Below are 18,923 nucleotides of genomic sequence, written 5' to 3'. Positions count from 1 at the left end.
AAATCTGGAATACAAAGTTTTGTAAGGGAATGTTGAAAACTATCAATGTATATGTTTTAAAAAATAAGAAGCTTTAAAAAAAAAAAGAATCTACTTACTTTAAGAACCATCTGAACACCGTAACCAAAAAAAAAAGACCCTAGACATCTTATTTAAAAATAACTTAAAATAAAACTGACCATATCGCTAATAACCAAAGAGCAAAATGGAAGTAGAAATAATTCGTTAGTCACCTATTAAAAGAAATCTTAAAATGAGAACTCCCAAGAACATGAATCAAAATCCAGAAACCCACCAAGTCAGACCTAAAAATGCAAGCAACTAGAAAATTCAAGCACCAAAGCTTGAACAAGATCACACAACATTTACTTAACCATCATTGAAAAAGCAGAAAATTGGAATATAACAATAACCTGGAAAATAAAAGCTGTAGAGCTTAAGCAAAAATAACCCCAACCTAGAAAAACGCTATAATACTACAGGAAAGAAGAGAAAACAACTACCAAGAGAAAGAAAGAAAAATTAAACTGCAGAAAAACTCTGAAAGTCAAATTCAAAAATAAAAAATATAAAAAAAATCACTTATAGATATAATAATTGATCAAACAAGGATAAATGGCTTATGCTCTAACCACCAAGAAATAATAATACTATCCTCTCTAGCAATTCCTATCTTCATTAGAATTTCATACATCTAATGCGCCACCAACACAAATTCATTCTCTTATATCCTGATGATCTTAAAAAAAAAATAGAAAAAGAAACTTTGTCTCCCAGAAAAAGAAAAAGTAACAAAAGCCCCTCACACCAACAAAACATAAGAAAACTTGAAACAAACACAAACATCTATACAAAAAGCCAAAATAACAACTTTACTCATTTAAACAAAATTAAAGAAGAAACTCTGTCTCTCTGTCTTTCTCTGTCTCTGTCTCTGTCTCTGTCTCTGTCTCTCTTTCTCTCTCTGTTTCTGTCTTTCTCTCTCTCTGTCTCTGTCTCTTCTCTTCTTCTTCTTTGTCCTTCTCTTCCTCCTTTTTCTCATGCTTTTTCTCTCTTTCTCTCTCTTCCTTCTCCTATTGTTTTTGTCTCTCCCCATTTTCTCTAACCTTCTCGTCCTCTACTCTGTCTCCACCTCTCTCCCTTTTGCACACACACACACACATACATTATATATATATATAAACTACTGTTATTTATGTTATAAAATAATAAAAGACAAATTCAAAAAATATGAATGATGTATTCATATATATGTTTATACATATATAGGCAAGAAAGAAGAACAAACACAGAGAAGAAAAAAGGAACAGAAAACAGAAACAAACAGAAAGAAAAGAGAATAAGAAAATAATATAGTCCAAAACAAACAATATTCCAGAAACCAAAAAAAATCCTCACCCAGCACAAACCAACATGAATCCAGAAACTAGCCAATGAAAACAAACTCTCTCCCTCCACAAAGAGCAGGAAAGACTCAGGAATTTCAAAAACCCAATATTGTATTACTAGAACCTAGCCAAGCTAAATACAACTTATTTATTAATTTATCTACATAAGAAAATTTTTCCTCAAACTTCCAAAATGCAGCACTGAGGCAGGAAAGAGTGAGAAACAGGTACACTGACTGAAAAAAACTTTAAAAGGCCTCCAGAGGCAGGAACAGAAACCCCGAACACAAACTCCAAACCAGCACCCCAACCCCACCCCACTACTCAAACCTACTACACTTGCCCTTCAACAGAACAAAAACTCATCAGCCCAAAACCACCAAGAAAAAAACAAAACACAAAACAAGAAACATGTAATAAACACCTAAAACTGGGCAAATCCCCTAAAGAAAAAAAAATACCCATCAAGGCAAAACAACCACTAAACCAGAGAAAACAAGGTCCAAAAGTCAGAACCTACAAACCTAAGTAGAAAAACAGAAAGTAGGAAAGTCAAGAAACACAAAGTAAGAAAATACCCACAGCCAACTCTAAAGAATGAACGAGAAAAACTGACAAAGGTAGAATCTCAATCCCAGCATAATCCTAAACTAAAGAAAAAACAACAGCAGAAAAAAAACCTAAAATCCCCAACACCAAACATCAAAAGTCCAACAAGTCCCTAAACAAGGAAGCCACCAATACTCAAAACTAGAACCAAAAATCAAAAAACTTCCATGAAAACTACTATAAAACCCCACAAAACCTACACTCCACTCTTTCCCCATCCACCTAAACAAGCACAGAAAAGAAAAAGCAAAAACCCCAATCACCCCACTACCAAAAAAAACCCACACATGAGAATGCATCCCAACACACCAAGAACCAAAACACACTCACAACATCCCCCCTCCCTATACTCCCCACACTTCAAACACACACAAACCCTTCATACACACCAAACCCCACAACACCATAATACTAACAAAACAAAACCCTCTCAAAACTCTACACACAGCAAACACTAACCCCACCCACCAAAACACTCTTCTCTAAACCCCAGCAAAAAAAAAGCAAAGAATACCCATAACTACCTTATCCCTTCCCTCCACAAACTTTCCCACACCTCCCTTGAATACCCAAAATTACCACTTTGCCCCCAACCTCCACTCTTCCAATCACCCCCTTCCAAATTTTCACCTTCTCCATCCCATCCCTAACTCTCTCACCCCAAACCCCTTCCTCACTCTACCCCCTCACCCGCCACCACCCTCCCTTTACCACACACACACTCTACTCACACCCACCTCTCTACCACCATACACCACACTTACTCTGCACACACACTCCATCTCACCCCGCACACTCTCTGTCCACTCCCTCTTTACACTCCCTCCAATTTGCCAACACACACACACTCCCAACACCACCGCCAGCAAACCACCCCTGAAAGGCATTGAACCCAGAAACGCCACCACACCTCCAAAAACATTCTATCCCAACTCACACTTCCACAGAAATGAAACAACCAAGAAAAGAAATAGAAAAACCACAAAACACAAAACACACAAACCCTGAACGAAAACACTTGGCAATAGAATGAAACACAGCAGGCAGGCAATGAGAATGGGAAAACAACTTTCGAGAACTTGAAACCACAAGAAAGTCAAAAACTTTGCTAGAAAGCAGGCAACCCCATATAAATTCCAGTGGTCCCCATTGCCCCCAGGGTTACTTAACCCCTCTACCATATTAAAATGCCAGCATCATCTGCTCCGTGGTCTATTTTTGGGGCAATGCTGTCCCCAGCGACCCAGATTTCCGGGTCTTGCTGAACCTGCTGAATGACAACTTCCAGATCTGTGAGTTTGAGTGGGGCCAGGTGAGCCGGGAGCTGGGGCTACCAGGTGAGTGGGAACTCTGGCTGCCAATACAGCTTCTGAGAAACCAAAGAAATTCCCAGTGGCAGGGTGCCCCAAAGGACCACCTTAGCTGGAGGGGGCAGTGGGAGGAGGAGGGGGTGGGTGCAGAGACGTCAAGGATCCAGAGCATCTATAGGGGAGCCTTGTTGTTAAAGGGAGGGAACCCTCTTACTGGGGGGGCAACAAAGAGGAGGACCTGAAGTTTCAAGAGAATGCCAGGAGTCAGGGCACTTGTGAGTATCTGCTGTGAGATTCAAATCCAAAGCTCCCTGATTCCCAGCCCAGAACACAATGAAGTGATTTTGCCATATTGTTCAGTAAGGATGGGAGGAGGGGCCCCCATGGAAGCTGGTGCAGTGACCCCATAACACACACACACACACACACACACACACACATATTCTCACACTCACTCTCACACTCACACTCCTCCTCTTGCTTCCTCCCCCCTTGCCCAGATGTACAACATTTTCCCCTCCTTCCTGGACTGGATCCCCGGGCCCCACCACCGCATCTTCAGGAATTTCCAGAAGTTACAGGCTTTCATTTCCGAGGAGATCAAGAAACACAAGGAGAGCAGACAGCCTGAGGAACCCCGAAACTTCATTGACTTCTTCCTGGGCCAGATGGAGAAGGTTTGGTCCTTCCCCCCCATCCTCCCTGCCCTCACCCCTAAACCCCCAATAAAAAAGGGGAAAAAGCCCAATTCCTTCACCCAGTGGCTCCTTCTCCCACGAGCTGTGGCCCCTTCTCCCACAAGTTGTGGCCCCTTCTCCCGCCTTAGGAGAAGCAGGACCCCGGGAGCCACTTCTATGAGGAGACCCTGGTGATGACGACCCACAACCTCTTCTTTGGGGGGACGGAGACCACGAGCACCACCATCCATTACGGACTCCTGATCCTGCTCAAGTACCCCAGCGTGGCAGGTGGGGGACCTTGTGTGTGACTTGCCATTGCCAGCCCTCCCTCCCCCAGCAAAGAGAAGGGATGGATCTGAGGGGTCTCCAGGGGTCCTGCCCAGTCTCAGTGCTGTGAGCCAGGAGACCCTGGGAGCAGAAAAGAGCCCTTTCCTTTTCCTCTTTCCACCTTTCTCATAGATCTAGGAAGAGACAGTCACTTCTATAGTACAAGGCTCTCCCCATACCAAAGTCTGAGACCATCCATCCTACCCCCCCCCACAGGCTCTCAAACCCCATGTCTCAGTTCTTACATTTGTATATTGCCTCGGGGCCCGCCATCATCCACGCAGGGAGGCCCCCAGACTAGGTTTTCCCAGGCTCAAGGTGTTTTATGGGTCTGCAGCCATTAAAAACCATAGCTCAGGAGCCCCCATCAGTGGGTTCACATTTACTAGACAGATGATACAATTATTTCATAACAGAGGCATTTAAATGAAATCATGTGGTAAGAACAGTAACAAAGAAGCATTTTCTCTTCCTGCTTGGCCATTGTCCTGCAAATAGATATCTCATGAGCAGAAAACGTGAACGAACTTGGGAGTTTTTGTAGCCAGGGAAGAGTTGGCCAGGTCCCCCACACAGGAGGTCACTCTGGACTTCAAGGGCTGCTGATGGCTTTGATAGTTCTGTCCAGCCTGGTGCCCGGTGGTGTGCAGTCTCTACAGGCGTGTACCCAATTTAGCCATTTCATTTCTAGTGGTGCCAAGGGCAGCTTTGAAGGAATATGCCAGCATTACATCTCATGGATAAAGACCTGGCGTCAGAAGGCAAAACTGACATCGGATACTTACTATATGGGCAAATCATTTAATCTCTTCCTCAAATGGGGATTATACTAGCACCTTCCTCCTGTTGAAGTGTGGATAAAAATGAGTTAATTGTAAAGCACTTAGCATAGGGCATAAGGGCCATGGGAATGTTTCATCTTTTCCCATTTCCCTTTCTCCCATTGCTTCCCTGATCCGTGACAGACAAATTCTATGAGATTGTGGAGCTGTCCTCTGCTTCCAGCTTTAACTGGAGTCTCTAGATGCACGACTAACTTTTTAGTAGAGGAGTAGAAATGACCACAAATGTTTTGGGTTAAAGCCTTGAAGTTTCTCCTGCTACGACCATTTCTAAAAAATAAAATTTTTAAATAACAAGCATATAATCAAGTAAAGAAAATTCCTTCATTGGCCATATACAAAAATATAAGCTTTTAAGTCCATTACTTCTTTGTCAGGAAGTGGGTAACATGCACGATCTTTGGTCCTCTGCATTATAGCCGATCATTGTATAGATCAGAGTTCTAAAATCTTTCAAAATGATTTTTTGTAATATTTATTACTACATAGATTGTTCTCTTGGCTCTTTCCATTTTACCTTGCACCAGTTCATAGAACTTATGTATATGCATATGTCTCAGACTTTGGAGTGTCTCTATATACAAAAGGAGGGGGTAGAATGGGGGTTCCTCCAGTTCTAAATTCCATGCAAGACCTAATAGTGGGAAGAGACCACAAGAGGACTGGGCCCCCAGGCCTTCCTTTCTCCTCCCCCCTTCCCTTTCCCAGAGAAGATCCAGGAGGAGATTGACAGCGTGGTGGGTCGGGAACGGCCCCCCTGCCTGCAAGACAGAGACCATCTGCCCTACACGAATGCTGTCATCCACGAGATCCAGCGTTTCATCAGCGTGGTACCGATGGGTCTTCCCCACGTCCTCACCCAAGACACCCACTTCCGTGGTCACTTCCTACTCAAGGTGCCCAGGGCAAACACGTGCTCTGGCTTGGGGGGGAGGAGGGCTCTGAGCGGGGCTGGCACCGTGGTGGAGTCAGACACCAGGATCCCAGACCCATCCCATGTTGACAGAGGGGCTTATAGTGGTCAGTTTGCTGAGAGAAGGAAGGAAGCTGTGAGCTCTGACTCCACACAGTCCCCCCAACTCCGCCCACTGAAGGGGAGAACCTTCCTGCCCCAATGCCCCCAACCAGCCTGGATGTACCAGGACTTACGCTATCTACGCCCTCCCCACAGGGTACCACCATCATTCCACTGCTGATCTCGGCCCACCGGGACCCGGCCCACTTCAAGGACCCAGAAAACTTCAACCCCAACAACTTCCTGGATGACGAGGGCAACTTCCAGAACAACGAGGCCTTCATGCCTTTTGCTCTAGGTTGGAACAGGGATTGGGATGAGTGATGGTGGCTGTAGGGGAGTGGGGGAGTTTTAAGGGGGAGAGGGAGCTGTAGTGGGGGGGAGTTATAGGGGGGAGAGGGAGCTGTAGTGGTGGTGGGGGGAGCTGTAGCCTCCAGTTTTCATTGGCCAGTTTGATGTTAGTTACTCAAAACAACATCTTTTTATACAAAAGAAGCAAGAAGAACCTGAAGGAGTCAAAGAGATTAGAATATGTCAGTGAGAGCTCAATAACCTAGTTCAAGACCTGGTAGCCCAGGGCCTGGCTCACACTAGGGATTTAAACAATACTAGTGGCTGACAGCTCAAGCCAAGAAAAGGCTGCCCAGATTTAATACAAGGGGAAACTCCCAGAGGCTTTCTGGAGGCAGGTGGGCAAGCAGGGACCAGGTGGGCAGCTGCTTTCATGATTGGCTGTGGCTCCCAAAGGCCGTCTCTCTCCTCCTGTCTGGAGCTGGTGTCCAGCTCCAAAGATCCAGGGGGGTGAGTTCTGTCTCCTCTTCAGGCTTCTTGAACCAATCCTTCCCCTGGCACAGGCACAGGGCACTGCATCAGCTTTCTCCCTCAGTTAGGGGGGACTCAGAGAAAGCCCAGGGGAAACCCCAGGTACAGACATTCAGGATGGCCCCTTGCATTGGGCTGATGAAGTGGACCCACAAAGGGAAGGGATCTGTCCTTGTGCAGAGAGTTGGCAGATGGCAGACAAGACAGAGAAGGGTCCAAAGGTGATCTGGGGAGCGAGAGGGAAATACGGTGGGGAGGGAGTCCAAAGAAGGGCAGCAGGCAGGCTCACTGACAGACGCCACCTGGTGCCCACAGGAAAGCGCATCTGTCTCGGGGCAGGCCTGGCGCGGATGGAAATCTTCCTCTTCCTCACCACCATCCTGCAGCGCTTCACCCTGCACTCTGTCAAGAGGCCCGAGGAGCTTGATCTCTCTCCCAAGTCCACAGGCCTGGGCAACGTGTCCCCGCCCTATGAGCTCTACCTGAAGGTCCCTGGGCCCAGCAGGGACTCATCCCACCCAACTCCCCCCACTCCTTGTCCTGGGCCCCCAAATTTGGGGCAAAAGGCTCATTCCGTGGAGTTGCGGGGGTGGGGGGAGGGTCCATGGAGAAAGCTGCGGAATTGGGCAACTTTAGGCGCTCCCCTGCCCCTCCAGGTCTCCAAAAAAACCCCCCTTTGGTTCCTGGGGCCACCTCCATTCAAGAGCCAAATCCCATAAGCCCCCACTGACCTCGAGCCCTGTTTTTTTTACTTCAGCTGAAGTATAGTGGATTCTGATCCAGGCTTTTCCCTTTACTGTGAAGGCGTCCCCCACATCAACACGGGTTTTTGCATGTAAAAAACACATTATAGTATTCTGGCTTTAATCTAGCCCGCCATCTACTTCTGTTTTAAAGGAGAGTTCATCCAGTTCTCATTTGCTGTTAAAATTACTAACCCACCATCCTGTCTTTCCCAAACTATACTTTTCCTTGTATATTAGACTTTCACTGGTCATCCACAGAATGCAATTAGCTCAGAGCAAAGGCAAGTACTATAGCCCGGTGAGCAAAGTAGCAAAAGCACATTCCCCATAAACTGGGGATAATGAGGGAGAGCACATCTGGAGGGAACATCTGGGGCAGCTGTGGAGAGACATACACCTGGGGACCACAGGGACACGGTTAGCCAGGGTGCACACCCTCCACTGCTAAGGGAACAATGACATCCTCTCTCAGTGCGATCCCACAGCTTCTGATGCTCCTGCTCCCTTCTGTGTCTTCCCAGTGGCCATCCCCACATGGAGGCTCTGCCATGTTTTTTCTGGAACCCTGAACTATCTTAGCTCTTTCCAAGGGAAAGGCCGATTTCCCTCCACGAGGCCAGAGTTCTCTCCCTCCCAGGTCCTAGCCCTAGAAGCCAGGGTCCTTTGGAACACAGACCAGCCCAGACAGCTAAGAAGAGTTCCTGGGTATTTCAATCTGTCTCTGAACAGGCTTCTTCCTGCTGAACCAAATCCAGGGCCCTGTCTCTCTCTGACTCTGGTTTAGAAAATTTCCTTTCCCTCCAATTCTCAGTCCCTATGAACCTATTGCAGGGGGGCTGCCTTCCAACAAACATCAAACATGGTTCTCCCCCCTCCCTCCCGTCCCCACCTCCAACACCCCCTACTTCCAGCCCTCTGTCCTCTGACCTTCCCATGCAGATGCAACTGGCAACAAACCCCCCTGGCTTTGAGATGCTTTTCATTTCTCTCTAAGTCGAAGCCCAAAGGTCCTACTCCCGCCTCCATCTCCAAACTCCAAAGGAGGCCTAGTCCAAAGCACCCCAGAATCCAAGGATGTAGAAGGGGTCCCCCCCATTTAGAGCAGCAGGACCACCCCCTCCCTTGCCAGATGGAGGCCCTAAAGCAACCCCAGCTTGTGTGAAGATTCCAGTCTAACAAAAGTAACTGTTACCAGACCAAGGGAGCACTGAAGGGCCCTCTCAGCTCTGGCCCCGAGGGTGAGGACGTTCAGTCCTGGGGGAGCCTGTTGTGCATGAGGTAGTTTTTAGTCATGTCCAATTCTCCAGAAACCATCTGGGGATTCCTTGGCAGAGAGACTGCAGTGATTGGCCATTTCCTTCTCCAGCCCACCTTACAGATAACTGAGGCAAACTGGGTAAAATGACTTTCCTAGGTCACATGACTAGTAAGGCTCTGAGACTAAGGTCCTCCTGACTCCAGGACCAGTGCACTGGGCCACCTAGCTGCCCTGGGGGAGCCTGCCCACCTAAAGGAAAGGGGATCTGCCTCTTTCATCTCACACTCTGCACCCCATGTACCCACCCCTTGCCCCACGGGAAATTACTTAAAGCTTAAGTTTTGCCTCATGTCTGGGATCCTCACAAAATAGTAGTGGAAAGGTACCCAAAATGCAGTTATAAATCAGGTATGGGACAGCTATTATTTCCTCCACACAAAAGAAATGTTAAACACAAAAGAGTCTTATAAAAACATATTAACGAAGACTTAAAATGACATCCAGTAACTACTTTAATACTCTTCTAGAGCTGATATTTATCTAGAAGTGCTGTGAAACTGCCCTCAGGGTCTCTGGCGAAAACAGAAACAATCATTATTCACATTCACTCTGAACCAATCAGGATCCAAATAATGACCAAGTGGGGTTTGACTTGGGGTCTGTTGCTGGCTAATCTATGAGAGCCAGAGTATGCTGGGTTTAAAGCATGGACTTTAAGAAAGAAATCTAGCTGTTAAATCCCCAGATTATCTTGCAGATGAGGATATGACAAGGGGAGGGGAAGGCAGCTCTTACTCACAAAGGTTATTACTTGTCCGTCATTCTCAGTGAGAACCAGGACATCAGGGAGGAGATGCCATGACATGCAAGTGAACTGGATTTCAGCCAGGGAGGGCTGGGCGGAGTCTCCAGCCTCCTTTTCTTTTCCAGAGTCATCTGGGTCCAATAGCAGAGACAGAGTTCAGGAACGACTGGAGATGGCCCTGGATGTAATGGGAGAACATGGCCTTTCTAAGCTAAGGCCCTGACCAAGTCTCCTTTTGGCTGAGGCTGCACCCACTCAGTGATAAAGGCTAGGTAAGAAATGAGGCAGAGAATGACCTCTTTTACCCTATCCCCCAAAAAAATCCTTCTGGGAGGGGAAGTTCTGGTCATGGTTCTGGAGAAAGTTAGTCACTCTGGTGACTCCGCCCAGCCCTCCCTGGCTGAAATCCAGTTCACTTGCATGGCATGGCATCTCCTCCCTGATATCTTGGTCCTTTCTGAGAATGAAGGACTAATAACAACCTTTGTGAGGAGGAGCTGCCCCACTGGGGACCCAACTGGGACTGGCCAGTTCAGCAGCGTACCCTTCCACTCCCTTTCCCTCCCCTTTCCTCTCTTCCCCTTATCATACCCTTAACCTGTAAGATACCTTGGATTTAAGGACTAGATTTCTTTCTTAAGGTCCATGCCTTAACCCCAGATCACTCTGGTTCTCATTGACTGGCCAGCAATAGATCCCAACTCAACCCCCTGGGTCATTGCTTGGCCCTGATTGGCTCAGAGTGAATGTAAATAATAATTGTTTCTGTTCTCGACAGAAACCCTGAGGGTCTTCCCCATCCGGACTGATTTAGAAAGGAGAGTTGAGATGAAAGGTAAAATGATTATCCAGCAGTTTCTTCTAGATAAATATCAGCTCTGGAAAAGAACCATGTAAGAGCCAATATCAAAGATCAATCTTAAGGAATTTAACATGGACAAATGGCTTATGTTTTTATATGGAAATGTATTCCACATGTTTAATGTTCGCTTCAGTAATTGGGCAGCTCAAAAGAAAGATCGGGGCAGAGTTAAGTATGATCTGATGCTAAAAAACCAAACTACCTAGGAAACGATAAAAAGGAATCATGTTATACAAATGAGGGGCAGAGGAAGAACAGACACAGGGGCATTAGAGGGGGGAGGAGGACTCGTAGTTCTGAAAACCTACTCACATTGAGAATGGGTTAAATAGGCAACACTACATATATACCATGAAGGGTCTAGCACCTTCTAAAATCTATAAAGAAATAAGGGGGAGGAATGAACAGATGGGGAAACAAAGGACAGGGGAAGAAGACAAACATGGGATTGGTGGGTGGGGAGAAGTTAAGTAATAGCAAGGCAAGTAGCAGAATTAAGCAGAAGAGTTAGCAGGGATAGGAAAAAATGAGATACACACAAACACTACAAGGATCAGGAGTAGAATTTATTAGAAAAAAAAGGAGGGCTAGTAATCATTAATCTCAAACAAAGTCAAACTTAAAGATTCAATCAAGAGAGAAATATACATTATATATCAGCTATACTAATATTGACTTGGATGCATGTTTACATATGGGTAAATGTATGTATATATGTATCTGAGTATATGTAGATGTGTATGCTCTATGTATATATGTATATAGATATATATGTGTGGGTGTATGTGAATGTATATGTATATCTATATACATATTTATATGTATATATATACATTTATATACATATTTATTTACATTTTTCTTGTGTATGTATGTATATATCCATGTAAGTATATATAAATATATCTGTGATTAACTATGGCCTGCTTGAGGGAAGTAGAGGAGAAGAAAGGAGAAAAAAAAAAGAGTAAAACAAAAAAAGTCCACTGAGAAAAGAACAATCTATAAGGAAGTAAAGAAAAAATGGACACTCATGAATATAATTTCTTCTACTATTATATATCCTTTCTTGAACTGGTAATTTATTGTTATATATTCTGAATCCTGGGCACATGACAATCCTTTTTTTCTTTTCCTTTTCTGATTTTCTTTTTTCCATTTTTTAAAATAAAAAGTAATGGAAAAAGAAAAGAAAAGAAAACCTTGAACATTAAAAAAAAAAAAACATTAAAACTTTTAAGAAATAAAAGTAGCCTCCAAGCTTCTCTCCCTTGAAAGGACAGGGGAATGGCCAAGGTACCAGATTAGGAAATGTTATGTCCAGACCAGGCTCTTTGAAGAACAGTGGGCTCCCCAAAACCTCCACCTCATAATATGGAGGCAACCTCAGTTTCTTTCTAGGTGGGGTGTCTCTGACCCCAGAGTCCTAAAATCTTTCTCTGGGGGACTTGGCATTCTGGAGAAGGGTGTGATCTTTTCAGATAAGAGGTACTCCCCACACTCTCTCTAGACAGCCATATGGTTTGGGGAAGAGAAGTTTTGCCCAAAAATGATTTAGTTATTATCTGTACTCTGAATTTTAACGTTTCTCTTGCTCTCTCCCTTTAATGAAGAAATATGCTTAAGGGGTAGATTTTTTTAATAGCTTTTTATATACAAAACATATGCATGGGTAATTTTTCAACACTGACCCTTGCAAACACTTCTGTTCCAACTTTTCCCCTCCTTCCCCACACCCCCTCCACTAGATTGCAAGTAATCCAATACATGTTAAATATGTTAAAGTATATATTGAACATAATATATGGATACATATTTATACAGTTATCTTGTTGCACAAGAAAAATAAGATTTAGAAAGGTAAAAATAACCTGGGAAGAAAAACGAAAATGCAAGCAAAAACAACAGAAAGAGTGTAAATGTTATGTTGTGGTCCCACACTTATTTCCCAGAGTTCTTTCACTGGGTGTAGCTGGTTCTGTTCATCATTGATCAATTGGAACTGATTTGGATCCTCTCATTGTTGAAGAGAGCCACCTCCATTACAACTGATCCTCATATAGTACCGTTGTTGAAGTGTATAATGATCTCCTGGTCCTGCTCATTTCACTCAGCATCAGTTCATGTAAGTCTCTCCAAGCTTCTCTATATTCATCTTGCTGGTCATTTCTTATAGAACAATAATATTCCATAACATTCATATACCACAATTTATTCAGCCATTCTCCAATTAATGGGCATCCACTCAATTTCCAGTTTCTGGCCACTATGGAAAGGGCTGCCACAAACATTTCTGCACATACGGGTTCCTTTCCTTAAGGAATAGAATTTAGAAAATTTTACAGAAAGTGTTTTTCTTAAAAGGGGTTTTAAAAAACAAAGGACAAGAAAAGTTGATTGTAAAAGCAATTGATAAGATTTAAAAAAAAACAGTAAGGAACTTGTATTGGCATTAATAGGAATCAAGTTTGTGGGCCTGTACAAGTGAAAATCTCAAAGTGAAAAGGCCTACATGTACAGGTAAAAAGGGGCACATGACCCTTTCCTGGTAAAAAGAGAGAAAAGGATTGTATGAATTGAGTAACAACCAAAAGGTAATTGAGTTTGAATAGAACATTTAATTAGAATTTAGGAAATCTAAACAAATTAAAGTATTGGCTGATTTTAAAATAGCTTTCCCAATGGGTGTGTGTGCTAAAATTGAAAATATGCTATAAATTACATGAGAGTATTATTCATTTCTAGGTCAGAGCATGTTATATCTGAATTTTTTAAGACTATTTGGCTATAGGGACAGAAGATCATTATATACTTCAACAACAATATTATATGATGATCAATTCTAATGGACCTGGCCATCTTCAGCAATGAGATGAACCAAATCAGTTCCAATGGAGCAGGAATGAACTGAACCAGCTACGCCCAGTGAAAGAACTCTGGGAGATGACTAAGAACCATTACATTGAATTCCCAATCCCTCTATTTTTGTCCACCTGCATTTTGGATTCCCTTCACAGGCTAATTGTACAATATTTAAGAATCCGATTCTTTTTGTACAGCAAAATAACCATTTGGTCATGTATACTTATTGTGTATCTAATTTATACTTTAATATATTTAACATCTACTGGTCATTCTGCCATCTAGGAGAGGGGGTGAAGGGAAGGAGGGGGAAAATTGGAACAAAAAGTTTGGCAATTGTCAATGCTGTAAAATTACCTATGCATATAACTTGTAAATAAAAGGCTATTTTAAAAAATAAACAAAAAATAAAAAAATTTAAAAGACTATTTAACTATGACTTATGAAAATTGTGAAATTGTTAAGTGAGTTATTTGGGGTGATTGTCATACTATTGGAACCCAAAATTGATAATTACTATGTGTGGAAAAAGCCCATGGTAACTCTAAGGGTAGAAAAAGAAGAATTGAACTTATCTTCTGCTCTGGGGTCCCTTCCTCTATTTTGTAAACTTGCCAGATTTCTTGAAACAGTTTTTGCTAGCAAGAAAAAGCTGGGTTCTAGGTATAAAAATTCCAATCTTTTCACCTTTAAATTTCAGAAAATTCTTGATTAGGATTTTTGGTAATTTAATCTGAAATTTAGGATTGAAACCTACATACTAATTTTTTAATAGATGTTACCATGTCAGATCCTTATAATCACTAGCTACATTGAATAAAATATTAAGGCAAGCCAGAAGAATTAATACTAAGAAATCACAGTCTTTAATACATGCACTTAATATTTTATTTATAATCATGTGGGAACAGTACGTGGTACATACAGTAGCATCCCTGTCATCCTCTCTGCTATTGAAGTGGCCCAAAAGATCCTTTCAGTGAGTCTACTGAAGATAAGTTTACATCCTAGTATTTTCATTCAATTTTTAAAATTCATCATTTCATCTACCTTTATAACAATTCACATAGAACTAATGTTATGAGCCAGAACTTGAAACAAGGTGACAACTCAATGGAATTGATAGAAACAATGCTTGAGTTCACACCTTTGAGAATTCACACATTAGTTCACACATTTGGGAGATTTCGGGGTTCAGTATGAGATATCCAAATTCACACCTCCCATAATCCCACTCTCAGAGGAGGAGTCAACCTTTGAATTTACACCTCTAAAAGAGCACAAAAACAACTGAGCTCAGTCAGGAGAGTTCAGTTGAAAAACTTGAGAGGGGAGCGTCAGTTAGAGATTGAGAAGCCACAAGTCGGAGTTGAGCTAGAGCCAGAAGCTGGAAGAGCTAAAAGACAAGCTGCAAGAGCTCTTGGAATCAAGGGAGGAGATAGACCTCTAAGAAAACTAACCGGGCTATTTTGGAGGAAACAAAAGATCTGAGCTTTTAACACCTGGCTGCATTTGGAGTTTTTATTACTTGGAACTGAAAATAAGGCTGCCTCCAGAAAACCTCCCAAAGAAACCTGCTCCCTTAGAGAAGGATAGTATTTGAGAAAAGAACATTACACTAATGTAAAAGATTGATAGCAAGCTAATATGCATTCCAGTAACTTTTCTAATGAACTCTACCAAGAGAAATTAGAATAAGATAATAATAAATTGTGTCCATTGTTGAAGACTTAAAAAAAAAAGAACTCTGTATGCTGATTTGCATAATTTCCTGTGTTTATTTTAGATCAGTTCTCCCACTGGCTGTGGCTGCTCCATACCCTAGGCTTGAGCCCTCTCCCTTGGGGGGGAAGGAGAAAACAAACCCACTCACTGATGCTCACTCCCACCCTCTCTGGGCTTCCTGCTGATTCAGTGAAATTACTTCCAGAATTTAAAGAGAGATATTATTCCTATAATGCTGAAGAGGTACATGGAGAAAGTGGCTGTATCAAGAGTCTTAATGCTTAGCAATGCAAAGAACTTCTAAGAGAAGTCTGTTAGATTTCTGGTTGACTGTAACTTCTCTGAAAATGGTTATTTCAAAGCGCATTACTTCCACCAAGATCTCAACCTGCCTTCAGCAAATTGCTTAACATATTAAAGTGCATCATGGTCTCATTGTTGAAAGAACAATATAACAAGTATGATCTGTAGTTTTCTCAAAACACTTAAAAGTAGAGTTTTAACCGGACAGACCTGTACCTCGTTTTGACTGGGCTCTACAGACATAAGTCAAAAGGAAATTCATGGCAGGAGAAGGCCTGCCACCTTAGCAGCCCTGAGATGATTTAATGCACAATGATTTCTAAGTCTTTTTTTTTTTAAGATCCAAAGCCTTTGATGTGAGATTAACTATTTGAGAGAAAAATTATTGGGACATCATAACTAACATTATTTCTCAAGTTTAAACCCAGCAAATTTCTATATACAGACAAGCAGTCAGCTTAAAAGTCACGAGCAAAGTACAAGTAGAAAAATCTTGCTGAAAATGTGTGGTCATCAGGTAAATGACTTTTCCATCATTGGGTAGATGGAAATTTGGCCTAGTCACCTGCCTATTGGTAGAGATATATTTTACTAGGAATATGTTTGTATAAGGTCTTTAAATCTTTCAAACTGTAAGAACATTTAGCTATTGATACAAGTGCGGGACCCAGCTGTTACCTTATTAATTACTGAAACTAAAGCTGAAACATCTGTAATATAATTTGGAGAAGAGAATTTTAGTGTATTCAAGTTTCCTTAGAGGGATATAACTTATGGAATATTTTGTAATTCAGCTTTATTTAAGTTTATTCCCAATTGGGAATAACATGCTTATCCTGTGTGTCCTATTTTCTTATAAAGAACTTATTTGAACACAATAATCAGTGACTATAGTAATCTAGAGTTTGATAAACCCAAAGACTCCAGCTTCTGGGATAAAACTCACTATCTGACAAAAATTGCTGGGAAAATTGTTGACAGTATGACAGAAACAAGGCATTTACCAAGACCTAACACCTTATACCAAGATAAGGTGGAAATGGTTTCATGAGTTAAACATAAATCACCATAAATAAATAAAATAAAATAAATGGTGATACTCTAAGCAAATTAGGAGAACAAGGGATAGTCTACCTCTCAGACCTGTGGAGAAGGGAGGAATTTATGGCCAAAGAACGGGAGAACTTTATGAAATGCAAAATGGATGATTTTTATTATATTAAATTGAAGAGTTTTTGTACAAACGCAACCATGCAGCCAAGATAGGAAGGAAAGCAAAAAACTGGGGGTGAGGGAGGGGAATTTTGCATCCAAGTGATGAGATCCTGAATATTGTTTTGGACCAAGAGAAACTAAAGAATTGATCCCTGAGGCAAGCAGACAGAGGTTCTGGTAGAGGTCAGCTTACTCCATGACCCTATCCTGGGGAAGTGGTCCAATCTGAAACTGTAATTATGTGAACTTCCTGAGACCCCCCCCCCAGTAGAGTCTTCAGCAGTCTCACCTTGCCGGGCCCTGTCAGAAATCCCTGTCATGTCCCTGAAGTCAAATTTTCCCTACAAAATATACTTGTGGGCCATCTCATGCCACAGTTACTGCCCTCCTTTGGGGCAGTCCGCCGCAACCCTCTCCCCTAACTCCGCTGGGCTTCCCCACCCCCCTTCTCCTCCTTCCGGCTAACTCACTTTTAGGGCACCAAGTCCCTTTCAGGATGCAGCCCGCCAGCTAAGGGCTTGCCCCAGCCTCATGGGGCGCCCGCTTTCTACTGGGTAACTGGGTTCCATGGGAACTTCTCTGTGATATGCCCCCACTCTGCTTCTTATTTATCATCCCCTGCGGCTCTTGTACCCCTCCATTTTGTCCGTGGCCGCTTCCCCAGATAAATCTACCTTTACCAGAGAGAACAGCCATTGGGAATTCTTGGCAAGTGACCCCAACTTTTGGTGCCTGGTGACGAGCCCCGCCCCACAGACCCCACCCCATGGGCCCTGGTGAAGGCCTCATTTCTAAAACAGGGAGGGGGGGGCTTCCTGGCAAAGCCGCCGGCGTGTCCCGCCGTCCCCTTCTCCGGCCCGTGGGACAAGGCGGGAACCGAGGCAGGTGGGGCGAGGGCACGGTCCCCCGGCCGGGGCTCAGCTGCCGCCCGATGTGGCCCCGGGAGGACGAGCCTGTGCCTGTAGTGCTTCTCCCTTGTGCCCAGCGGCTCGGGCCTTACCGTTACAAAGCACCGTTTCCATATGGGCGGTCATTCTTTGCCTTTCCATGGCCCTTGCCGCCGTGTGATTACCTATCTCTATTTCACTCCACTTTGGTTCCTTCCCGTGATTCTTTGTGTCTTCCACATTGATGGCAGCTTCCAGTACAGTTGTATCCCACCACATCCAGGTACCGCGGCGGCCGGGCCATTCCCCAGGCAAGGAGCATTTTCTGTATTCCGCGTCCTCGCCTCTCCCCAAGAGCACATTGGATCTTGAACCTTCTTGGAATAGATGTCTGCATTCAAGGGGACGCCTGGGTCAAAGGCCGCGGACGTTTGACTTCCTTTCTGAGCACATTTGTTTCTGATTTTAAAAGGAGACTGATACCTGTTTACCAGCTGGCCGTTCTGCACCGCTTTCCAGTATCACAGAAACAATTCACAGCCCCAGGAACAATGTCTGAGGCCTTTCTTTCCTCAGCCACTGCCTCCTTAACTCTTCTCCTCCTGCATTATCTTTGCCAGTTTTCAGGGTGTGAAGTGAAACCTCAGAATTATTTAGGTGTGCACTGCTCTTATCATGAGTCATTTGGAGAAATCCTCCAAAAAATTACCAACTGTTTGGCTTTTTAAAAAAAAACACAACTTTGCACCCTTCCTTCACTCACTTCTCTTTTGAGTTGTGATGTGGGTGAAACAATATATAGGCTCAGGTCTCTCCCGACCCCCCACCTCCACCAAACTCTGGGCTCACAGAGATGGGAGCTGACCCAAAAAGGATCAGTCTCTCTATTTGGATCATTGTTTCCATCTGGAAAGCTCCAGGAAAATGTCTAAATAGTTTCATAATATATAGCTCTAAAAGCAACAAGGCATAGAGGACAAGAAAGCTTTCCCCAATTCATAAATGTTCGAAGGATATAAAGAGACAGTTTTCAGATGTTGAAAGTGAAAAAATTCTCTAAATCACTAGTGTTCGGAGAAATGCACATTAAAACACCTCACACCTCTCAGACTGACTAAGAGACCGGAAAAGATGATGAATTTTGGAAGTGATATGGGAAAACTTATGCATTGTTGGTGGAGTTGTAAAATAATCCAACCATTGTGGAGAGCAATCTGGAACTATGCCCAAACGGTTATCAAACTGTGCATCCCCTTTCACCCAGCAG

General features: G+C 43.3%; 1 protein-coding gene across 1 annotated transcript; it reads left to right on the top strand.

Annotated features, from left to right (window-relative positions):
• Positions 1-3,765: 3,765 nt before the first annotated feature.
• Positions 3,766-7,712, top strand: LOC100925872 (cytochrome P450 2F2-like). Its single transcript, XM_031961637.1, has 5 exons — positions 3,766-3,984; positions 4,134-4,275; positions 5,865-6,052; positions 6,328-6,469; positions 7,309-7,712. The coding sequence occupies exons 1-5, from the start codon at positions 3,808-3,810 to the stop codon at positions 7,710-7,712; spliced, it is 1,053 nt and encodes a 350-aa protein (XP_031817497.1). The 5' UTR covers positions 3,766-3,807.
• The last annotated feature ends 11,211 nt before the right edge of the window (positions 7,713-18,923 follow it).

This window comes from Sarcophilus harrisii, chromosome 3 (assembly GCF_902635505.1).
Source record: "Sarcophilus harrisii chromosome 3, mSarHar1.11, whole genome shotgun sequence".
Taxonomy (NCBI): domain Eukaryota; kingdom Metazoa; phylum Chordata; class Mammalia; order Dasyuromorphia; family Dasyuridae; genus Sarcophilus; species Sarcophilus harrisii.
The sequence above is the reverse complement of the archived record's forward strand: the minus strand, read 5'-3'. Positions and strand labels throughout refer to the sequence as shown.